This window comes from Nicotiana tomentosiformis, chromosome 1, assembly GCF_000390325.3.
Source record: "Nicotiana tomentosiformis chromosome 1, ASM39032v3, whole genome shotgun sequence".
NCBI lineage: Eukaryota > Viridiplantae > Streptophyta > Magnoliopsida > Solanales > Solanaceae > Nicotiana > Nicotiana tomentosiformis.
The window spans coordinates 37,527,000-37,552,772 of NC_090812.1; the positions used below are offsets into that span (position 1 = coordinate 37,527,000).

The 25,773-nt window shown below is 38.2% G+C and overlaps 2 protein-coding genes across 3 annotated transcripts; one reads left to right on the forward strand and one right to left on the reverse strand.

Annotated features, from left to right (window-relative positions):
* Positions 1 to 10,727: 10,727 nt before the first annotated feature.
* LOC138896447 (transcription factor GTE11-like) lies at positions 10,728 to 14,142 on the forward strand. 2 transcript variants are annotated; one of them, XM_070181391.1, is made up of 2 exons: positions 10,728 to 11,246; positions 13,102 to 14,142. In XM_070181391.1, exons 1-2 carry the CDS (start codon positions 10,858 to 10,860, stop codon positions 13,211 to 13,213), a joined length of 501 nt encoding a protein of 166 aa, XP_070037492.1. In that variant the 5' UTR covers positions 10,728 to 10,857; the 3' UTR covers positions 13,214 to 14,142. The 2 variants fall into 2 exon arrangements, with proteins under 2 accessions (XP_070037492.1, XP_070037491.1); XM_070181390.1 differs by having other exon boundaries at positions 10,738 to 11,246; positions 13,090 to 14,133.
* A 1,814-nt stretch (positions 14,143 to 15,956) lies between these two features.
* On the reverse strand, positions 15,957 to 24,401 carry LOC104085249 (uncharacterized). The gene is made up of 9 exons (XM_009589246.4): positions 24,059 to 24,401; positions 23,562 to 23,626; positions 22,882 to 22,930; positions 19,766 to 19,860; positions 18,485 to 18,570; positions 18,337 to 18,396; positions 18,101 to 18,182; positions 16,862 to 16,975; positions 15,957 to 16,396 (listed from the first exon to the last, which is right to left on the reverse strand). The coding sequence occupies exons 1-9, from the start codon at positions 24,243 to 24,245 to the stop codon at positions 16,232 to 16,234; spliced, it is 903 nt and encodes a 300-aa protein (XP_009587541.1). The 5' UTR covers positions 24,246 to 24,401; the 3' UTR covers positions 15,957 to 16,231.
* Positions 24,402 to 25,773: the final 1,372 nt, after the last annotated feature.

The following is a 25,773-nucleotide window of genomic DNA, read 5'->3' on the forward strand; positions in this document are numbered from 1 at the left end:
TGATTCCTTGTCGTGCAAAAATTGTTGACTTAAGAGATTCTAAATTTTTGTATTCTATTCTATCATAGATGGTGAGGACACGTACAAGCGGATCTGATGAACAGGAACTCGCGCCCCCTGCTAGAGCCGCGATAGGCCGGGGCCGGGGTAGAGGCCGAGGACGTCCACGTGGTGCAGCCAAAGCACCCGCACGAGCTACTACAGAGGAGCCCCCAGTAGCTCAAGCTGAAGGGCAGACACCTGAGATACCTGTTGCTGCACCAGCCCTCCAGGAAACTCTAGCCTAGTTTCTGAGCATGTTCAGCACCTTAGCTCAGGCTGGATTGATTCCACTTGCTCCTGCCACATCTCAGGCCAGGGGAGGAGCACAGACTCTCGTCGCCGGTACTCTCGAGCAGCGGGTTCATGTCGACCAGGTTCCAGAGATTGTACCAATGCAGCACGTAGCTTCAGCTCAGCCCGAGGTTAGGGCAGCAGCTTCTGAGGCGGAGCAGCTCAGACTTGAGAGGTACAAGAAGTACCACCCACCTACTTTCAGCAGATTGGCTACAGATGATGCTCAGGGTTTTTTGGAGGAGTGTCATCGTATTCTCTGTAATATGGGCGTAGCGGAGACGAGCGGGGTTTCTTTTACCACATTCCAGCTTAGAGGAGCAGCCTATCAGCGGTGGCGTGCTTATGAGTTAAGTAGTCCGGCTGAGGTAGCTTCACTTACATGGACTCTGTTCTCGGATATGTTTTTGAGAGAGTATGTCCCTCAGAGCCTCAGGGACTTATGGTGCACGGAGTTTGAGCAGCTGCGCCAGGGTGCTATGACTGTGTCAGAGTATGCAGTTCGCTTCAGTAATTTGGCCCGACATACACCGGGAGAGGGTTCGACGGTTTATTGAGGGACTCCATCCCAGCATCCAGAGTAGTATGGCTAGAGAGTTGGAGATGGATATTTCTTATCAGTAGGTTGTGAGTATTGCCAGAAGGCTTGAGGGCATGTTTGCCCGGGATAGAGAGGAGAGGGAGGCCAAGAGGTCTCGAGAGACTGGTTATTATTCTGGAGCTCGTGTCCCAGCAGCTCGCCATGGTAGGGGTTATATGAGCTGCCCCGTTCATTCAGCTCTTCCAGCCACCAGCGGTGTTCCAGCTCCTTCCAGACCCCAGGAACCTTATTATGCACCGCCAGTATCTAGTGTGCCTCCTGCAAGGGGTGTTCCTAGCGGCCAGTCCACCAGACCTGGTCCGAGCCAGTCACAGCAGCCACGCCCTCCCAGAGCTTATTTTGAGTGTGGCAACACTCGCCACATGGTGAAGGATTGCCCCAAGATTAGGAGGGGTGCACCTCCATAGAATTTTCAGCCACAGCGTGCCCCACCGGGTTCTCAGGCCATAATTACAGCACCAACTGCCACCCCACCTGCTCAGCCAACTCGAGGTGGAGGTCGGGGAGGTAGAGGTCGCCCTAGAGGGGGAGGCCAGGCCAGATATTATGCCCTTACTGCTCATACAGAGGCAGTTGCTTCTGATTCTGTCATTACAGGTATTGTTCCAATCTGTCATAGAGATGAATCGGTATTATTTGACCCAGGCTCTACATATTCCTATGTGTCCTCTTATTTTGCCCCGTATTTGGGCGTACCGCGGGATTCTTCCCCTGTTTATGTGTCTACTCCTGTGGGAGATTCTCTTGTTGTGGACCGCGTGTATCGGTCGTGTTTGATTGCTCTTAGTGGTTTTGAGATCAGAGCCGACTTACTATTGCTCAGTATGGTATCTTGGGCATGGACTAGTTGTCTCCCCATTATGCTATTCTTGATTGTCATGCCAAAACCGTGACGCTGGCTATGCCAGGATTACCACAGTTAGAGTGGAGAGGTACCTTAGAGTATACTCCCAGCAGAGTTATTTCATTTCTTAAAGCTCAACGAATGGTTGAGAAGGAGTGTGACGCGTATCTTGCTTATGTGAGAGATGTCAGTACTGATACCCCTATAGTTGAGTCAGTTCCAGTAGTGAGGGACTTTCCATATGTGTTTCCTGCTGATCTTCCTGGCATGCCGCCTGACAGAGATATTGATTTTGGCATTGATTTGTTACCGAGCACTCAGCCCATCTCTATTCCTCCATATCGTATGGCTCCTCCTGAATTGAAGGAGTTGAAAGAGCAGTTACATGAATTGCTTGATAAGGTCTTAATTTGGCCCAGTGTGTCACCTTGGGGTGCTCATGTCTTATTTGTGAAGAAAAAGGATGGTTCTATACGGATGTGTATTGATTACCGCCAGTTGAACAAAGTCACAGTGAAGAACAGGTATCCATTGCCTCGTATTGATGACTTATTTGATCAGTTACAGGGTGCCAAAGTATTTTTCAAGATTGACTTACGTTCAAGTTATCATCAGTTGAAGATTCGGGAGCAGAATATCCTGGAGACTGCTTTCAGGACCAGATATGGTCACTATGAGTTTCTTGTTATGTCTTTTGGGTTGACCAATGCCCCAACAGATTTTATGCACTTGATGCACAGTGTGTTCCGGCCTTATCTTGACTCATTCGTCATTGTGTTTATTGACGACATTCTGGTATACTCCCAGAGTCGGGAGGATCATGAGCAGCACCTGAGGACTGCACTTCAGACCCTGAGAGAAAAAAAGTTATATGCAAAATTTTCAAATTGTGAGTTTTGGCTAAACTCAGTGGCATTCTTGGGTCATATAGTATCGAGTGAGGGGATCTCGAAGAAGATTGAAGCAGTTCAGAGTTGGCCCAGGCCATCCTCAGCTATAGAGATCTGGAGTTTTCTTGATTTGGCGGGGCCATACCGTCGCTTTGTAGAGGGATTCTTATATGTTGTAGCACCTATGACCAGGCTGACCCAGAAGGGTGCTCCGTTCAGGTGGACAGAGGAATGTGAGGAGAGCTTTCAGAAGCTCAAGACAACTTTGACTACAGCCCCAGTATTGGTATTACCTACAGGTTCGGGTTCTTATACTGTATATTGTGATGCATCGCAGATTGGTCTCAGCGCGGTGTTGATGCAGGACGGTAGGGTGATTGCCTATGTGTCCAGACAGCTGAAGGTGCACGAAAAGAATTATCATGTCCACGACCTTGAGTTAGCAGCTATTGTTCATGCCTTGAAGATATGGCGGCATTATTTGTACGGTGTTCCTTGTGAGATTTATACCGATCATCGGAGTTTACAACATCTGTTTAAGTAGAAAGATCTTAACTTACGTCAGCGGAGGTGGTTGGAGCTACTTAAGGATTATGATATCACTATTTTGTACCACCCTGGGAAGGCCAATGTGGTGGCCGATGCTTTGAGTCGCCGGGCAGAGAGTTTGAGGATTTTAGCATATCTACTAGCAGTAGAGAGGCCATTGGCATTGGATGTTCAGGCCTTAGCCAGCCAGTTTGTGAGATTGGATATTTCTGAGCCGGGTCGAGTATTGGCGTGTGTGGTCTCTCGGTCTTCTCTTTATGATCGTATCAAGGAGCGTCAGTATGATGACCCTCATCTGCTTGTCCTTAAGGACACAGTCCAGCACGGTGATGCTAAGGATGTCACTATTGGAGATGATGGTGCATTGAGGATGCAGGGCAGGCTATGTGTGCCCAATATAGATGGTTTGCATGGGTTGATTCTCCATAAGGCTCACAGTTCGTGATACTCTATTCATCCGGGTGCCAAAAAGATGTATCAGGACTTGAAACAGCATTTCTGGTGGAGGAGAGTGAAGAAGAACATAGTAGAGTATGTGGCTCGATGTCTGAATTGCCAGCAGGTAAAATATGAGCATCAGCGACCGGGTGGATTGCTTCAAAAGTCAGAGATTTCGGAGTGGAAATGGGAGCGGATCACTAAGGATTCCGTTGTTGGACTCCCACGGACTCAGCGGAGGTTTGATGCAGTTTGGGTGATTGTGGATAGGCTAACCAAGTCGGCTCATTTCATTCCTCTGATGACTACCTATTCTTCCGAGCAGCTAGCTCGAATCTACATCCGCTAGATCGGCAGGCTTCATGGCGTATCGGTATCTATTATCTCTGACCGGGGTACACAGTTTATATCGCGGTTCTAGAGAGCTGTATAGCATGAGTTGGGTACTCGGGTTGAGTTGAGCATAACATTTCACCCTCAGACGGACGGGCAGTCCGAGGGCACTATTCAGATATTAGAGGATATGCTCCGTGCGTGTGTGATAGATTTTGGGGTGCTTGGGACCAGTTCTTGCCACTTGCGGAGTTTGCTTACAACAACAGTTATCAGTCCAGCATTCAGATAGCACCATATGAGGCTCTGTATGGTAGGCGGTGTCGGTCCCCAGTGGGTTGGTTCGAGCCCGGCGAGGCCAGATTATTGGGTACGGATTTGGTTCAGGATGCCTTGGAAAAGGTGAAGGTGATTCAGGATAGACTTCGCACAGCCTAGTCCAGACAGAAGAGTTATGCGGACTGGAAGGTTCGCGATGTGGCATTCATGGTTGGAGAGCGAGTCTTGCTCCGTGTTTCGCTTATGAAGGGTGTTATGAGGTTTGGAAAGAAGGGCAAACTGAGCCCAAGGTCATTGGTCCATTTGAGGTGTTGCGTTGAGTTGGGGAGGTTGCTTATGAGCTTGCCTTGCCTCCCAGTCTAGAAGGAGTTCATCCTGTATTCCACGTTTCTATGCTCCGGAAGTATCACGGTAATCCATCTCATGTGCTGGATTTTAGCTTAGTCCAGTTAGACAGGGATCTATCTTATGTTAAGGAGCCAGTAGATATTTTGGACAGGCAGGTCAGAAAACTAAGATCAAAGAACATTGCTTATGTGAAGGTTCAATGGAGGGTACAGTCGGCCCGAGGAGGCGACTTGGGAGACCGAGCAGGATATGCGCAGCCGTTATCCTCATCTTTTCACCACTTCAGGTATGTCTCTATGCTCGTTCGAGAACGAATGATTGTTTTGAGGGGGGGAGGATGTAACGACCCGGGGGGTTGTTTTGAAAGTAATAGCCCCGATCTCCTATTTACTGCTTCTCCCATATCTATTTCTACTATTGTGACTTGTCGGGAGGGTTCGTTTTAGTTTTTATAGTGTTTTGGGACACTTAGTCCCTAAAATGGGAGCTTAAGTCTTAGAATTATGACCATAGTCGGAACTGTGCGAAGACGACTCCGGAATAGAGTTTTGTCGGTTCCGTTAGCCCCGTTAGGTAATTTTTGACTTAGGGCCGTGTCCGAATTGTGTTTTGGAGGTCCGTAGCTTATTTAGGCTTGAATTGGCGAAAGTCAATTTTTTGGAGTTTTGGACCGGTAGTGAAAATTTTGATATCGGGGTCGGATTCCTATTCCGGAAGTTGGAGTAGGTCCATAATCGAATATGACTTGTGTGCAAAATTTGGGGTCAATCAGACGTGGTTTGATAGGTTTCGGCATCGGTTGTAGAATTTTAAAGTTTCAAGTTTTTTAAGTTTGAATTGGAGGGTGATTCGTGATTTTAGCATTGTTTGATGTGAATTGAGGGCTCGACTAAGTTTATATGGTGTTTTAGGACTTGTTGGTGTATTGGGTTGAGGTCCCGGGGGTCTCGGGTGTGTTTCGGATGCTCAACGGGTCATTTTTGGACTTAGAGAAGTAGCAGATTTCTGGTGTTTTATTGCAGAAAAATCCTTCATCGCGTTCGCGAGAGGTGCCTCGTGATCGCGTAGAGCATCTGGGAAAGGCAACTAAGTTGTTCTTCGCGTTCGCGATGTTGTTCCCGCGTTCGCGAAGGTATGGGACCTTAAGCCTACGCGTTCGCGATATGGTCCTCGCGTTCGCGTAGAGGAACGGGGCAGAGGGAGCTTCGGGCATTAAGCCTACGCGTTCGCGAAGAGGTTCCCGCGTTTGAGAAGGGTCCGTCAGTGGAAGGTATGTGTTTGCGAGAGTCCCCTCGCGTTCACGAAGGAGGAATTTTGGGCCAGTGGAAGATTGTTCATCGTGTTCGCGATCGTGATGTCGTGTTCGCGAAGAAGAACGCACCTCGCCAGAATTTAAGGTTAAAAAACGAGGGTTGAGTTCATAACACAAAAATTTGATTGAGAGCTCGGTAGAAGGCGAAATTTGGAGAGATTTTCGGAGGAAGTTTTTGGGTAATGATTCCTAACTCCTTTATGGTTATATTCCACTAATCTATGGTTGATTTCATCATTTAATTTCGGATTTTGGGGTTGAAATTGGGGAAAATTTGGAAGAACTTCTTCAACAAAGATTGCGAGTTTTGAAAAGGGATTTGCGGTCAGATTTGAGTAATTTTTATATGGTTAGACTCGTGAATGAATAAGTGTTCGTATTTTATGACTTTTACCCGATTCCGAGACGTGGGCCCCACAGGCAATTTTTGAGTTAATTTCAGAAATTTTGTTTAAGTGTTGATTTCATTAATTAGATGAGTCTATTATGGTTGTATTTATGATATGTAATTGGTTTTGGCTAGATTTGGGCCATTCGGAATCGGATATTCGTGGGAAAGGCATTGTGACCGATTGATTGAGCTTGGTTCGAGGTAAGTGGCTTGCCTAACTTTGTGTGGGGGAAATCCCCTTAAGATTTGGAACTATTGTGATATGTGAGCGCCGTGTACGTGTGGTGATGAACACCTACACGGGCTAGTTGTGGTAAAACCTGATTTTCTTACTGAACAACAACATGTTTTCCTGTTATTTTGAGTTATACCATTTTAATGAGTACTAATCTATTTTTATTCTTAATTGAGTTATTCCAATATGTGTAGCTATCATGTTTAGTCTAATACAGCATGTCTACGTGTCTTAATTGTTTATGTGAATTATGTGCAACATGCTTAGTGCATTTTCTGCTTCTTCCCTGACTGATACTTAGTCTAAATCGTAAGAATTTCATGATGTAGTTGTATTTCTATCGTTTGCGCTGCATATTTACTTTGGGACTACGGAACGGTATTCCGGGAGATCCCGTTGTACTGCATATTTACTTTGGTACTACGGAACGGTATTCCGAAAGATCCCCATGTACTGCATATTTACTTTGGGACTACGGAATGGTATTGCGGGAGATCCCCCCTGTCTTGCATATTTATTTTGGGATTACGGAACGGTATTCCGGGAGATCCCTCTGCACATTTACTTTGGGACTACAGAACGGTATTCCGGGAGATTCCCCTGCACATTTATGTTTGGGACTACGAGACGGTATCTCGGGAGATCCCCTGTTGTGTTTCTGTGTACTAAACTGTTACCTTCTATGATTTTATTGCTGTTAAATTTCTGCCTTTATTTTATTGCGGTATTACACTCTATATTATTTTATTATATATTTACCAGTAGGACCCTGACCTGACCTCGTCACTACTCGATCGAGGTTAGGCTTGGCACTTACTGGGTACCGATTGTGGTGTACTCATACTACTCTCTACATATGTTTTTCGTGTGCAGATCCAGGTGCACCTTATCAGCCGCACTATCAGTGAGCCGGGACAGCTTTGGAGACTTCAAGGTATATATGCCGCATCCGCAGACCTCGGAGTCTCCTTCTACTCTTTCTTATATCCATTATCTTCTGTATTTTTCCTTGTTAGACTCTGATGTATAGAGACACTAGATTTTCCTTCTGTAGTTTGTGATTCACGATGTTCCGAGTTTTGGGATTTGTTGTGTATTTTTGAATAGTCGGTTAAATTTTTATTTTTATTTTATTATTCCGCAAAATGGTAAGCTTACCTAGTTGTAGAGATTAGGTGTTGTCACGATGTCATACGGAGGGAAAATTGGGTCGTGACACATCATAAATCATAATAACACAAAAATGTAATAAAAATACATAAACACTATACATTCTGTTGAATTTTCAATTTTAGTGTCTTAAAAAGTAACATGATGCTGGTACATAGTTCGTTTGTTTTTAATTGTGATAGTATCATTTGTTGGTAAGATACATGATATTATCCAATTAAGGCAAATTGGACAACAAGAGGTATAACCAAAGTTAATAATTAATATTCGTCGTTGACAAAAACATATTTTAGCTTTATTAATTATCTTATCTCATTTCCATACATCAAAATTTCATACGACATCCCAAGTTTTCATATTGATCGATGAGATTCTAAGAAAGACTATGTTGTATACCGTGATGTTAAAGGTTCTGTACATTTGGATCTCATTAAAAAAAAGGAGAGAAAACGAGAGTTAATGATTTTTAGATAGGAGTAATTTACTTTGAGAATATAATTATATCAAAGAACAACTGATCATGTTACCGTTGGAGAACATTCATTTTTCTTTTTTAGCAAGATAACTTAGAATTATTTTAATCATACTTACTTTGCTATGGCATACATTAGATATTAATTGTAAACATGAGAAGAAAATATCAAAATACAAGTATTATATTATTTACTCAATACTTTTGAATTCTTTGTGAATAATTTTAAGCCACTTATTTGATATGTAAAAGATTGATCTTTTTAATTATAAATTACAACATACTTCCTCCGGTTCACTTTAAGTAATTTTTTGGTTGTTTTCACAAATATTAAAAAATTTACCTTTTAGCATTAATTAACAATATAATTGACCATACTAACCTTAATTTGTTCATTGAAAATACAACAAATACTCCTAGACACTATACTCCCAAGGCAACTTTGGAAAAAAGAAGTTAATTCATTCTTGATATGGGTAAAGTAATTTTTATATGGTTGACTTTGTTGACTTTTCGAGCGGAGTTGGAAATCATTATAAATTGATTAATTATGAGTATTAGAGTATATTCTTATTGGTTTGCACATTGTTTGACTAGTTCGGATCGATGGGCATTTGGTTTGAGGTGTTTGAGAGGTGTTGGAGCCGATTATGGAACTTCGGAGTGAGATACGTCTCATGTCTAACCTTGTAATGGTAAATTTATCCCGTAGGTGTTATATTCCTATGTGTTACCTGTTGTGGGAGCTACATACACATGACGTGACGAGTATCCATGCGTATGCTAGAATTTCTAATTATACCTGGGAAGACTTATGTTCACACCCTGCTTTAATTGTACTATTTGAGTTAATTTAGAGAATTTGACTTGGACTAGGCTTGCGTAGAGTGATAGACTACTATTGTAGAGATTTGATGAGCGGCTTGATTAGCCGTGGAATGGTTGTGCTTCCCTTATGAATTTCTCTCGTGTTATGTGTTTCCATCACAAAGCTTTCCTTAAAGCTCATAACTCACACGTTTATTCGTGAGTGGGGTCAAGGACCTGTTAAAGCTTCTTATTCTTATGGGATCGGGCCGTTCATCCCGGCAGTATCATATTCTTATGGGATCGGGCCATTCGCCTCGGCAGTATCATATTCTTATAGGATCAGGTCGTTCGCCTCGGCAGTATTATATTCTTATGGGATCGGGCCGTTCGCCTCGGCAGTACCACATTCTTATGGGATCGGGCCGTTCGCCTCGATAGTGTCGTGCGTATACTTGACAAGAAACCAGCGTATCCGTGTGGTTTTCTGATTTGAGTTGTGACGACCTATCTGGTGAGGTCCATTTCATATATACTCCGGTTGAGGAGGTGACTGATGATTGAGAGCTTGAGTTTACTGTTCAGAGGAGGATTGTACCATGTACCTATATTTGTTTATCTTGTTTATTACTCTGCCTTACATTTGTTTACTTCCTATTGTATTTGATTTATTATACCACTAGTAAGTGTCGATGTCGACCCCTCGTCACTACTTCTTCGGGATTAGGCTAGATACTTACTGGGTACACATTGATTTATGTACTCATGCTACACTTGCTGCACTTATTATGCAGGTATATATATATATATATATATATATATATATATATATATATATATATATATATATATTTATGTACTCATGCTACACTTGCTGCACTTATTATGCAGGTATATATATATATATATGTCTGGTGGTCTTTTGGGCGCCAAGGCACGACTGTTGTGAGGACTTTACGGTGAGCTACATTCCATGTTACGATACGCAACATACAGAGTCTCCATCAGAGTTATTTACATTCTCCTGTCTAACTTGAATTCAAAACAGATATTGTACTTTATTACATTCCTAGTAGATGCTCATGCACTTGTGACCCCGGATTTTGGGAGTTATTCTAGAAATTGTTTTTAGATTGTTTTACATTGGCACACTTGTACTTTATATTTTAAATATACTGTAAGTAACCAGGATTTATTTTAAATGCACTGGCTTCTCTATCTAAACAAGATTCATAATTTTAAAACTAATAAAATGAATAATTAAGTGTTGGCTTGCCTAACAGCGACGTTGGGCGCCATCACGGCTTATAGTAGGTTTTGGGTCATGACATGATGAGAGCGCAACGCATGATGTATGAGTTAGGCGCACGTCATATGGTATTGAATTCTTCTCTCAAGTGAAAATGGTAAAGGGTGAGCCCATTATCCATCGTGTTTTGAACCTTGCGACATTTGTCTCACAGATTTCTTAGTTAAAAAAGATGAGACACAGAAGAACTTATTTTTTGGTGTGTGGATCAATCAAGTATGACAAAAAAGAATAGTTAATTTATGTGAAATTAGAAAGTAAAATCGTGAGAACCATGAAAAAAACTATACATAAAGGAAGAAAAATAAAATTAATTAGAAGGTAAATATATTATTTAATGAGAAAAATTTATCCAATTAACTTACGTCTACCAAATATTAAAATTTAAAACTTGTGTTATTAATAATTATATTAATATAAATTATGGAGTATAGTAGTGCTGGGCCTTAATTATTTGGGGCAAGGGCTTCACACCCTTGTCTATATAAGTAGTACTAAATCATTGATTACCTTTCATAATTCATTAACCATTCATAATCTTTAGCTATGGTGTTGGTTTATACTTGTCAGCCAGACCAAGTTACAGGGAATATTATGGGCTGCGGCGGCAGAAAGAGGAAGATCTCGATTACCAACTTTGATGCTAAAAAGGAGTTGGAAAAGGACGACAACAAAAAGCTTCGGGCAGCGATGCTTAAGCAACGCTACGCTGATTTGATATTGAAATCCCAGCAACAAGAGTTGGATGAAAAAGAGAAGAAAACTGACCTGTGGGAGAAGCGGTTCCAAGAAGCGTTAGCAAAGTCTCAGCGGAAGAGAGATCGAATGGCGGCCCGGTTCGCTATTGATAACATCAAAAGGACCGTCGACTTTGACGATAATCTGCAGGCTGAGAGAGATTTCTTGATCATGACCGGTGGCGCAACAAGTTATTGGTATCCTTTCTCTTTCTTACCTTGATTGTTATTCCGATCCTTTCTTTCATGTTTTCTTGCATATGTTCTTAATTTGTCTTCTTCTACTTCCTTTTTTTTATTTGTTTTTAGTTGCTCTTTGTGTGTGTTTTTCGTTTCTTGCATTCTTTTTACTTCTTAAATCATTGTTTTTTTTCTAGATCGTTCATTCTGTCGTGTTCTTTATGTGTTATCTTCAATAGTCCGTTTAATTTTTCCATTTCGTAATTTCGTTTTATTTTTCCAATTCGTGCTTTATGTGTTTTTAGTCGTGATTATGTGTTTTCTTAGTAATTCTTTTCAAAGAAAGAAAAAAAACAGAAAAAGAAAAAAAAAAGTTCTTTAAGTGCTTTCTTGCTTTATGTGTTTTTTCGTTGTACTTATGTGTTTTCTTAGTAATTCGGTTCAAAGAAAGAAAAAAAAACAGAAAAAGAAAAAAAAGTTCTTTAATTGATTTCTTGCTTTATGTGTTTTTAGTTGTGCTTATGTGTTTTCTTAGTAATTCGTTTCAAAGCATTAGAAAAAAAAACAGAAAAAGAAAAAAAAGTTCTTTAATTGGTTTCTTGTTTTATGTGTTTTTAGTTGTGCTTATGTGTTTTCTTAGTAATTCGTTTCAAAGCATTAGAAAAAAAAACAGAAAAAGAAAAAAAAGTTCTTTAATTGGTTTCTTGCTTTATGTGTTTTTAGTTGTGCTTATGTGTTTTCTTAGTAATTCGTTTCAAAGCATTAGAAAAAAAAACAGAAAAAGAAAAAAAAAGTACTTTAATTGGTTTCTTGCTTTATATGTTTTTAGTTGTGCTATGTGTTACTATATCTTTATGACTTAGAGATATATACTTAAGACGTGATCAGTTTAGACGAGAGATTTTTAGGCTAATAAGAAAAACCATCTGAGGATGTTTAGATTGATGCTACACTATTATTATAGGCTTAAAAAGTGTCTAGATAGATTTTTGATTTTTTGGGCTTTTGACATGTTAAGATTAGATTTGTTTATATTAAGAATTCTCATAATAGGAGGAATCAGTTGGGGTGTCATCATGGAGCTACATTAGAATAACTGATTAAGGGCTAGAAGGATTTATATTAATAGTTCTTTATTTTTTAGTCTGTGATGTGATGAAATTGAAGAATCTGATGGGAATAGAAAAACTGGAGATTTTGATGGGGTGCTTTTAGTTATGGGCTGTCATGAATTAGGTTGAACAATGAGGCTGTGTTGTTTTTGATGTTTGGTACATTTTAGCTTGGTGGAAGAATGATGACATGACAGAGCTTGTTTTAGGTTTTGGTTGCAATTAAGGGCTTCAATCGATTTAACATAATTTTTGAATTTTTAGGCTTTTGATGCGCAACTTGTTTGGGACTGAGGCATAATTGTTATTGTTGTTTAAGCTTTTAATGATGTGTGATATGAGGTGACTAGGCATTTTGAAAATATGAGAGGTCGAAGGGTGTTTTTTATTGATGGGCTGATTTTTTTGTTTGTGCTGATTTGGCTACATTTGTTGTTCTTTGATGCTATATCCTTACTGGTTTAATACTAGGATCTGCATGTCTTCTTGATGCTTTGAATTTCTAACTTTGGCTATGAGTTTCTAACTTTTGGCTTTTAATAGGGAATCTGCTATATGCCAACTGCTTAATTGATTTTACTGTTGGGTGCATTTATCTATTACATATGAGGTTTTAGTCACACGGGTTGTTCTTGACTAGTTGAATTAACCGGAGATATTTGTGTCAAGTCTTCTTCTTTTTTCTGATTTTTGAGCAAAAAATGATTTTTCTTCGAACATCTACTTACATTTTAATTTCTTAATCTCAGTTTGTTCTATAGGAGTGCAGTGTATTCAGACGTGAACTCCTTTTTTTTTGTATGCTGGCGATCTGTTGGAGGTTATTACACACACTTTGCACTCTCTCAACCCCAAGTCTACGTGATGGTTTAGTGCTGCAATTGTTTTAGTCATTGACGTGGGTGAAGTAGAAACCTGCCCTGCTTTATTATCCGCTACAGTCTGAAGAAGGTTTTGGTTTTAGATTGGATGTTGGCGCCTCGTGATTGGATATAGAGTTGATAATATAGATCAATAAATTGGCAAGGGACAGAAATGAGTGTACGTGATTGTGATTCCCCAAGGGTCGTACGTGAGTAAGCCTTTTGGACCCTCACTAGACTGAATAAGGATGAGTCCCTGTTTTGGTTCGAGGGTGATGTATGCTGAAACAGCCATCTGCATTTGACTACGGTCTAACAAAATAATAAACGAATAAGGCAACTTTCTTACATGCATTGCCAACGGATTGAACTTGGACACACCATGTATATTATCTGGGACAATGGGATATGAGTCCACCACAACAGAGGCAGCGTATGAGCTAAAATGTTAAATCCATATCCGATTGAATGCTAAGCCTTCTGCACCCATTCGTTCCTCCAATTTCTTGAGGACTATATTTCTACTGTTAAACCAGGAACTTGGTTGCTTAATTGAAAGTCGACGATTGAGGCCTTTGAATGACTTTTTCAAAATATCCATTCTCGCTCATAGCTGGGGCAGGTGATACCTAATTCATGTACATGTATTATACTTTAGCAGTACGCTTTCATTGGACTTGATCTTCTTATGCCCCTCGCACATTCTGAAGACAGAGAACTAGCTACATTTCAGTTGATCCGGCCTGATCCAATGCCCTTCTATGGAACATCTGAGATTCTGAATATTTTTTCAAGGAGTGCATTCGTCTTTGCAAATCAAATCCAAATATATGGAGGCTTGTCACGTATACTTCAATCTTTAGTTCAGCTCTTCAAGATGACCTGGCTGTGCTAAGGTGATTTGTCAATGATTGTAATGTGATGGCAGGTCATGCTACTCCCAACCTCAAGAACCAAAAAAAAATATTAAGTTTTTAACTCCGCCTGTGTTTGAATTCTCGTGTAACACAGCCGGTCCCAAGCCCGGACAAAGGAGGAGGGTTTTATTGTCTTTTAGAAGTTACATCCTTCATAAATATGAACCAGATAACCAGTAATGGTGTGGGCTGCGATACTGTTAAGTGTTCAGAAAGTTTTTTGTCTGATCAATTTTTAATCCTGTTGCATACTGTTCAGGCTGAAAATTCTTGTGCGGGTATGCTTTTCTTCTACCAGCTTTTCTACTTGTAGTTTTGGACAGAAGATAATGCTGAGTTGAGAAATACAAATGGATATATACCTGTGTTTTCCTATTTTATGTTTTATTTATTTTACAGATAGTAGTAAGAAGAAAACTTACTGATGTTGTTTAACTGTGTTAAAGCGTGCCTACCTGGGGCCTTCCTTCTTACCCTCACAACAACAAACCAGATGAGTTTTCTTGTTTGGAAATCATCTCTTCAACTCTATTCCTCTGAATGATTCTTACTTTTAGTAGATATCTGGTTAATAGTTGGTCTTGACCCTTTCTATTTCCTGTTATATCTTTAAACTGAGAATCATTCTTCTGCTATTTTCATACTCTCTGTATCATGCTAATCTTTCCGACCTGTTACTTTCAGTAGGGGGTCCAAAATCATCAATGTGGAAAGTTAGTCATAAGGCAATTTATACAACAGATGGCAGGGCCATGAAATTAACCAGTTAAGTAAACCAGTGGCAGATCATGTTAATAATCAACAGCTGAATTGCAAAGAAGACTGATTTGTAAAACAGTTGAAGATTATAAATACAAATGCTAGAAAAGGTCTTACTACGACACTTTAAAAGCTTATAATGTAAATGTTAAGCTGATTAACTTGTGTTACTCGTAAGCACAGTGTTAATGAAACAGTAGAAAGTAGAAGACTGAAAGAATACCCTCGGATGTTAACAGAGCAGGAGGAGGGACAATGAGACTTTGATTTATCTGACTATCAACTCCTCACACTTGTATTTTAAGTCTTTAGTTATCAGTGTCTTGGATCTTTGTCCTGTTTTTCATGTAAGACATGTTACTGCATTTTTCACCTTGAATTGGTCAAAATATGCCGAATTTCTTTCTTTTCTTAAACTAGCAACCTGTTGAAATTGCAAAATTGTCTAACTTACAGCAACATATTGGACTTGTGTCCAGGGTTGTGTAGACACATTTCAGGTCTTATACTTGTTCGGATGGTTCTGATCTTATACTTTGTGTTCGTTTAGGCTCAGCATTGAACAAGGATATATTTGGGACAATATACTACCATGCTTTAAAAGCTTGTATCTGGAATAAAACATTAATCAATTGTATTTTTTTGGAGAAAATCAACATCACTCAAGGATGAATTATGTACAATCCATCACACTTTTTCTGTTCTATTCACACATATGACTCCAAATTGCAAATCCTACAAATGAAGCTGCTCGGCAGTTTACTATACAATAGAATTACTTCTTGGCTCAGAAAATTAATTTCTTTTATACATCTCCTTTCTGGCAACCAAATTGGCGTGACTAAATTAAAATGATTAGTCAAAGTGTCAAACATCTAAACTCCAATCAAACTTCTTATTTTCCTCTTGGACATTCTCAGGTTCACAACAAATACAGAATAGCTTATAACGGTAAAATGGGCATATCTTTGTTTGGAAAACACACAACTATTTGGCAAAAACCCTTGTCTAAAAGTCCTCAAAGTCACATTCTCCAATTTCTACAAACGATTAACTAATAGAGTATACTCCACAAACTTTTCCAACAGAAATTTATTAACGACCCAACATGAAGTTCAAGTATAGTATTCATCATTGAAGTTTCCCAAAATTGTCTAAAAATAATATTTTCACTAACTTGCATAACCATTTTCCTCCCCTACTTACTGAAGTGTAAACAGCCCTTCCACAAATAAGCAAAATAATGCAAAGAGTAGAAAATGAGAAGAAAAAAGTTCCGCGGCGACTTAAATCTTGAAGGGCACACAGCAACAGTATGGTACTGCTTCCAATAAAGCTACATGCTAACATGGTTAGATTTTCAAGCTTCTTAATGTTGAACTAAGCACAGAGAGATTGCTGGGAGCTCTCTGCTTATAGTCTTTCTCCAATGCCATTGCGGACAAAGATTGCAGCTCCGAGCTCTCCTTGTCCTCCTTGCTTCGCCCTTTACTCAACTGTCCAATGGCAGACGTACACTGGAAACATCAATGCATAAAGTAAGTTCTCCAAGGCTGTGTATGATAAAATTACAAGAACCTACTTCATTTAGTAGTACGAGTAATTAACAGTCCATGAAGTTTTAAAAAAACTCAGTATTAGAGAATTTAATTAATGTAAAGAACTAGGGACATACAGGACTGGTAGTGCACTTCTGACTCGCTAGTTGGAAAACAGTCTATGTTCAGGATAATGATAACAACTTGTATACATGCGGAGTGCAATGAGTGCGTTATGTCTTCAATTTCTTCTGTGATTTTTTATTCCGGATAAGAAATTTCTTCTGTATTTGTCAAAAACCTAGAGCACTTCTATTAATTTCTTTACATCTAGAGCATTGACGTATAAGAAAAGCGGTAATATTCACAAAGGATTATCAAAAAAATAAAAATCATCAAGGATTATTTTATCCAATTTTAGAAAAGAGAGACAGAAAGACTGACCAAACATATGCCAAAAAGTGCTCTGGTACTCTTGCCACCAGTTAAGTCAATGGTAGATGCATAATATTTCTTTGCCATCTGAAGATTTTCTAGTCCACCAAGTGTATAGAGCACCTGTTCGACCCATAATAATCATGATGAGTGATTATTTCACGGCTATTATCAGAAAAATGTGCATTAAGTTTGGAACAGTAATTCCAGTCAATATTGGGGAAGCACGTTCTTCATGAAATCACAAAATTAACATGCAACCCAAAACACTCTTATTCTTTAACTCTGGCATCCAGTTGGTCCAGGAGAGCACACAAGTAATATGAGCCAACGTTTCTCTTAATAAAAATTATTGAGGCAGATATCAGAATCCTTTCCATTTTTCATCCATGAGAAAATACGTGAAGGTATTTTCAAGCAAAAAAGTACTTCTTAGGTTCAGCATTTACATGATATCAGCTTTTTTCATCACTGTTTTCCTCGATCTATAAGAACATCTTTCTCAGGTCGCAATAAGATTCAGTAGCTAATCTATTACCTCACTATAGTTCTGCCAGACAGATACAGTTCACATAGAACCTTAACAGGAACTAATATGGAAATCATCGGACAATAATAACCACCAGCATCTTAATGACCCAGTCACCCCCAATCAAGGGTCACATACAACGAGAGTAATAAGTTCAGGTGCAAGCAGACATGTGTATCGTCCATCTTTATTATTTCCTCTTTTTTTCTTTTATATTTTTTTCTTTTCTTCTCCTTTTTTCTCTTAAGGATTTGGACCAAATCCACATTTTCCCTAATTAACTATCATATCTAAAGACTTGTCCAGTTAATTTAAAAAATAGACACCCTCAGCTTCTGCCATCAAAGAGTGGAGGTCTTAGGTATTTCTCTAACTAGAGAAAGATTCATTTTGTTCAATAAACTAGGTCCACATAACTGTCCCGTGAAAAAGCCACTTGTCCTGATTCCTGAGCCTCCCTTTTGATAATAACTTTTGCAGTTGGTAAAAATAGCTGCTAGAAAGACCAAGTATGAATCAATCTACTTCCTTTTATCCACTGAACTAGGTGATAAATGAAGCTTCATGAGCAACTTACAAGAACAATATCATTAATAACTATAATAACAATACCTCTCAAAAATGGATGCAAGCTCACAAGGATTGCAAGCTATTATTAAAGCACCTCTAATAATTTTATTAAAAAGCAACGATAAAATATGACTTGAGAAGTCTCTTACATCAGCGTAGGATAGGTGATATAAAGGAACTGTCGGTTGAGATAAGATCAGCTCCTCATAGCAGAAAGCTGCTTGCTTGTACCTAGATATGATATGACAGACAAACACTTTCACTTAGCTAGTTAGGGCAAACTGCAAGCATGGATGAAACAGCAGCTAAAGAAGGTATCAATGGAATAGAGTTGCCTCCCAAGCCATTAGTATTCCACTCTGAACACTAGAATAAAAAATCTTACATTTGCAGGGAAACATATATTTCAGCAAGCTCTCTCCAAGCTTCATGATCAGCCATGAATCTATCAAAACCACGAAGAAAAGAACAAGGATTAACGTCGCAACATATTTATTACTGTTAAGATGCGATGCATTTTAGATTCTTCTTACAAGTCAAGATACTTGTTAAGCCAGTCAATTGCTGCTGACGTATTGCCTTGCGCCTTTGCCATGGCTGCCCTCCTCTTATGTACAACCTAAAGGATATCAATAAGATACAGAAAATATATGGCTTCAGCTTTGAATTATTCTTCTTTTTTCAAATTAAATGAGTGTAATCACATAGCCTCTATCGTGAGTACAGATGTTTTATGTCTATAGCACATTAAGTTAAAAACCATGTCAATTAAGTTAAAAATCACTTTTAAATTTTTTATTCACAAGATGCAGCTCTTTTATTATAACGGTGGTTTCCAGGCCAACTTAGGTGTACCTCGACTATTCCACCGGGTACCCTCCCACCCAGGTAACTCTGCCACCAACCTCTGCCACCAAGACGTAAGACATATGGGAAGAAATCGCCTAGTGTTTTTGTCTATATTGGAATTTGAACTCTTATCTCCAAGGTCCCCACCTACTTCATTTAGAAGATACAGTTTTAAGTATCTATTTCAAGTTCAATGACCAATTTTCGTATAATAAGTTCCAAATTCCTATTTCTAATCACTAACATTTTCATGCATTAAATTTTCTTTTTCTTAAATATTAGGATATGGCTTTACCAACTCTAGTTATTAGCACGTTAGGACAATAATAGGTTAAAATTACAAAAATGAGATTACACTGGGTTGTTGTTGTTGTTGTTAGAAAAATGAGTATTTGAAGTTGAAGTTGACAAAAAAGTACATAGTTGTGTTTGGACATGAAGTTCACTTGGAAAAAAAGTTGAAGTTTATGAGTTTAAACCATTATTTCACTTGAAATACACCTTAAACCAATTTTTCAACTTTAAATTCTCCATTTCAAGTTGAAATAGAAATAACGGGCAAAATTGTAAACAAATATTGATTTGTAAATGATATTGTAGTATTTGCAAATAATATGTATGTCCAAACACCTAGTGTTAACCTCTTCAAAACAATCTATGCCATAAGGTGCATGCCTCATGACCTTGGCACCAGCACTTAAAGAGCCATCTAAGCGAGGATAAGCACCCATCCAATGCTACGACTAGCTTGAATGCTTAATCACACCTCAAGCACGCTTTAACAGAGGCACACAAACCACTTTGAGCAATAACAATGAGTATCTACCGTTCCACTAGACCAGCATTCCCAAATGAGAAAAACACTATTTTAGGGCACGTTTCCACATACGAAGTTATGTATTTCACAAGTAAATTAATTGAACCAAATTAACAACGGCTGGTGAAATGGTTAGTCTATCTCAGACCTGATCAAATGGATTTTCCTCCAAAAGGCTTGAGTAAGCATTTTCTGCCTCTGACCACAATCCCCTGGCCTCTAGCAACATAGCTTCTAGCCTGCCTGAGAACAAATCAAACTAATTACTCTTAGCCATTATTACAAGGCCAAGTATACATGGCGGAAATCAGAACTACACGAAGTAGGAAAAATACACAGTAAGGGGAAAAAACGTTTAAATCTATATTGCTAAACGAATATTTTTTTTAATTCTCAGCAGTAATAATGTAATGATTGAGAGTAAAACTGATAGTCACTGCAGCAAAGGATGATATATTGAGAAAGCTTTTTGGGGTCATACAACATTTCAATAACTTCTCACTTAAACATAAGGTATCTAAGTGTGAACAGATGATCATTATAATGGGATAGAAATATACAAATACAAAATCAAGGCAATAATGTTACATAACGCTTTAACAAAACTAAGACTTAACTACCATCTTGAAATGGATCATTACTAGTACTACCTGGCCCATAGCTGCAATGGTAGCATAGAGCTTGTACTTTCCAATATGAGATGGAAAGGGAGCTGCAGAATATATTCAAATAGCAGACTATTAACATAATTGTGTGGATTATCTACTTTTAGGTATACCTCTTGTATTCAGAAACTCTCCCATTATCAATAAAATTACACTTGATCTAAAAAGAAAAAAAAATATTTACATATTGAGTGTGTTGATCCCCCTAAGTTTTCTGAGTAAATTTAAAAAGATGATAATAAAGTTTTGCATTTTCAGAAACAAACAATATTTTGAGACAACATAACATATGAACACCGGCAACCAAATCCATCTATTCCAATTAATTCTGTACGGTCTTTGAAATATTTATCAGGCACATACCAAAAGAAAAGCTATCAACATTTCCAGACTTTGTGGCTTAAATTTTGTTATTGATGATATCTATATGAAGAGATATTATCAGATTTTCTTACTCAAGAGGTTCTACTTCTTCATACACCATTCTTGTACCACCATCCGCGTCGGTCAAGATACTACTTTAGACAGCTTCATCAAAAGTAATATGCTACTTTAACCGGATAAAAAAAATCCGTAATCCTATAAAGCAATATGTCAACAATAACCCAGAATCCCAAGACAAGAAATAGGAGTAATTCACAGTAGATCATTATAAATGTAAGTCATAACAGCAAAGCATCAGGTCCTTATAACATCAACTCTAGTGCAGGGTTGTGACCTCGCTTAAAGCGAGAAGCGAAGCGAAGCTACCCAACCATCGCTTCTGCTATCTGAAGCGTAGCAGGTATTTAAAAGCGGTCGCTTCCCACTAAAAAGCGAGAAGCGACGATGCGAAGCGAGGCGACTGAAGCGAGCTCTTCTCTGGAACAATGTGGTTCATGCATTGAAGATTGGTAATCCTTTAGTTAAAGTGCTTCGTTTGGTGGATGGGGAGCAAAGGCCACCAATGGGCTACCTTTACGAAGCAATGGATAGGACAAAGGAGGCTATTCAAGACTCTTTTAGTGATCAAAGAAAATACAAAAGAGTCTTTGAGATCATAGATAAAAGGTGGAGCGATCAGATTCATCGTCCTTTGCATGCAGCTGGACTTGTTTTGAACCCGGAACTGTTTTATGACAATGAAGAGAGGATTCTAGAAGATGAAGAATTGTGGAAGGGATACATTGAATGTATTGAGAAGTTGATACCTGAAGAATCCGTGCAAGATAAAATAATTTAGTAATTATAGGAATGCTGAGCAACTTTTTGGAAAAAACATGGTGATTAGACAAAGAAAGATGAAGTCACCAGGTGAGCGAGTGCTTATATGTTGCTTCATAGTTAATAAGTTATTTCTTTATCAATATTATGTTTTGAATATTTGTTCTACTTCAACAATTGAATGGTGGAAGCAATATGGCCATTCCACTCCAGAATTACAAAAGTTTGCCATCAAGGTTCTAAGTCTAACATGTAGCTCATCCGGGTGTGAAAGGAATTGGAGCGTGTTTGAACATGTAAGAACTAAGAAGAAAGATTTAGTATATTGAGATAATTAAATTATATCTCAATTGTCCTAATCTTACTAATTACTTATTATTTGCAGATTCATACCAAAAAGAGGAACAAACTAACCTTGAAGCGTCTCAATGATCTAGTCTTCATTAAATACAATAAAACATTGAGACGTCGTTACACCGCTCGTAATGTAATTGATCCAATTAGTTTGGACAACATCGATGATGCTAATGAATGGCTAACTGGAGTCCCGGAAGATCATGCAGATGAAGAAATATTTGAGGAAACTTCTGATTTCACATGGGGTGATGTTGCGGAGGCGCGTGGAATTGGGGAGAGGATTTATGGTTTGAGGGGGAGTACCTCAACTTCAAGTTCACAGAGGAAGGGAAAAGAAGCAGCTACTTTGTCCCTAGTTGATAAAGAAGAAGTTGAAGAAGATGACGAGCAATATAATAATGATAGTGGAATACAAGCATTTGACAATCTTGTAGAAGAATAGGATGCTCATTTTGTGCTTTAATTGATGCCAATCTTTAGTTTTTACATTGAAGTATTGAACATTTGCTTACAGTTACATGTGTTGTCTATGCAGTATTTATTTTAGTATTTTATTTTTTAAATTCCGCTTCACTTCAAAAAAGCGAGCGCTTCGCTTCTCGCTTCTCGCTTTAAGCGAAAAGGGCGTTGTCGCTTTTCCTCGCTTCACGCTCTTCACAACACTGCTCTAGTGCTTAATGGAATGTCATTATCATTCATTCAATCCGGCTATAAGAATTCTGGAACCTAAAAGCTTACCATTCAGTTCAAAAATTCAATTTCAACCCATCATTAAAAATACTATTTCATAGCAGCTTCGTACTTTTTCCACCCGTTATACAACAAATATGTGTGTGTGTGTATAATGCAGCATCAAGCTTCTAACAATTATGTTTCATGCTTTGCTTGTGCAGGATACTCTTAAGGAGTGATACATGAAACAAGAAATAGAAGCTTTACCAATCTAGTGATTCAAACTCACTGGCCACGGGTGAAGAAAGTGAAGCTACAAGAATACAAGACCACAACCATACATATATATAGACCAAAGAGAACTCACCAACCCTTTTGCTCCCTGGAAACTTCTTTTGCAAAACCTTTATGCAGTCCTGCAGAAGTTCTCATAACATAAATTCCAAATAATTTTCCGCGTAATCATAAAGAAAGTGATGACAGCTTCACAAGAAAATATTCCACACATAAGAATAAAGAGTGAACATGACTTGAAAAATAGCTAATGCATTCTGGCCAATATGGTTGACTACACGGTCAAATCACTTCATTACTCGGTATATTTAACCACATCATCAGCCAATATCACTCTACCAATGGAGTAATGATAAATGTATCTATGCAACATTATAGGAAATAACGGTCGAACAACTATCTTTCTAAATTTGCATAAACATTGACCATTTAGTTGTAGTGACATCTTTTATATATTAGATTATGCCAGAATGTTTCTCTACATATTACATACAATCCACTCATAGCTATGATCTTGGGTACTATGAGATACATTTTACATTATTGTACTGACTATTGACATTTAGCATCTTCTAGAAATCTTTTGCTGAGTAAAAATAGATGAGCTATGTAATTTCAGATTATTTGATAAAAGTTCTATCAGCATGGATTCTGCAACTCAGGGAATTCGAAAATAAACTACAATGGAAATATCATGCATGTCTATAGAGGTAACCAAATTTGACTGAGCGATTACGAGAAAGATTTTTTTACCTTTGCCACATCAAGAGACTGACAATCCATAGCTGCAACAGCTACCTGCTCATAAAGAGTCCACTCTGCAATATTTTGGGTTGCAGCGAATAAAAGATTGATCAGAGGTTTTATCCAGTCACATTATGTTGGAACAAAGTCTATGGAGCAATCAATCAAAAACACAAATTAAAAAAAGAACATAAAAGAAAAAAGAGAGATATCCCAAAACCCAAAATCTCAACTTCTCCATGAACCAATACTTCAATTTTCCACTTCGATCGATCTTAGACTACCCAAATCAGTGTAAAAAAACTCAGCTTTTCCAGTCCCAAATATTACCCAATTGCCACTAACTTGAATCCTAGACAGCCCAAATTAGTACAAGATCTCAAATTTCCCAGTTGTAGTCAAAATCCAGTTACCCGAATCCTAAACTACCAAATCAGTAAACCAAACAAAAAGATTTCGGCTTTACGGGTCAATTGGATATGAATCGATAAATTGTAGTATTATACCTTCAGGACCAAGAGCAGATCTCTTTTTAGAGTCATTGAGAATGGAGAGGCCGTGCTTCAACACCAAATCAGATCGACGGAGCTTGAGTTTATGGACAAGGCACAGATATTCCCAAGCACCTCCCCCTCCATTCTCTACTTGATTCTCCAATCTGTTTACCTCTTCTTCCTCTGTTCTTGTTACCATCTTCTTTATTGGTTTCTCAGATCTGTCGCGATATTCAATCGGGTTTTTCTACGTCTCCCACTTCAAAGAGTGCTACTTCTGTTGTTGTCGTGTTTGGCTTTGTACCTTGTGAGTTTGTGTCCAACTAGGGAAAGCCGGTTTGTTGGATCTGCTTTTGTTTGATCTACGGTCCACTCTCTATTCTCTAATCACATAGTTTAAATAGACGACTTTACCCTTTTTACTTTTGTTTTTTTTTCATAACTTTGTAATTTTGCTTCAATAAAATGTATATAAGTACTATAGCCACACCTATCTTAATAATTATTTACTATAAAAGTCACGTTTTTTTCGGAATCGATTCTTATGTTATTATATATGTGTTATGTAACAACGCTTCACTATACCAACCAAAAAATATTTGAACAAATGAGACTATTATAGAGAAGTTTGACTGTAAGTAGTACTCTATCCGAAATGAACACGGTAGTAAAAATAGGGGAGTTTTACACAATTACCCGATCGAATTTATTGTTTACTTTTTTTAGCTAGTATACATAGATTATACGCATATTAATTCATGGCTTATACATATATTATATATCCACTGGCTATTTTAAATTTAAATGCTTGGCTAGGCAGCTATTTTAAGTTAATTTTCTCTTGCACGAAGTAGTCAATTGTACTCTCTTTGATTCAAATTTAATTTCTTAGTTTTACGTTGATTCACGAGTTGAACTATTAAATTGTTCATTTGTCTTGTTGTCTGAACAACTTTATGTAGAGATTTTTTTAAAAACTTTCTTGAAAGAAAAATATTTGAACTGTTGTTTCGAATAAAAACTTAGGTCTATTTTCGAAATCTATTTTATAAATGCGCTTCAAGATTGTACTTTAAGTGCCACTTTATTTAAATTGTTCAAACAAGTATCATGCGACTTTTTCCAGTAAATTGCATGTTCAAACCGGATTAAAATTTGTTGACAAAATATGTAAGGTTTGCTTTTTGGTATTTTTTGGGGGGGGGGGGGGGGGGGGTGAGAGAGATAGAGAATTCCTTTAGCAAAGAGTATTTGCGGATCTTATGACATTACATGCTTTAAAAGTTGGGGTAGTTTCAAAATTGTCTAGGCTTTCAAAACTAAATACAAAATCCTAGCATGATAATGATATTTATATCCAATGGCAGCAACATATTTTCATTTAAATCAGAAACGTATGTATCACAAACAAAGTCTTCCTAAAATCACGCATGATGGCATAAGCTTTTAATTCTCACACAATCGTTTCTTAATTTCTCGCAAGAATGACTTTCACAAGAAATAATTATTGGTATAATATATATTCAATTAGCAACATTAATTATATAAAAGGTATAATACTCAAACGATGCCATTATATATTTATAGAATAATTTTGGTATATTTCATACTCAATTATATAAGTGGTATAATAATGGTATAATGTATATGTGTTCTATGTATATTTGGGTCTTCTATTTAGAATAATCTTGGTATATTTACATAATGATTATGGTATATTGAATGTT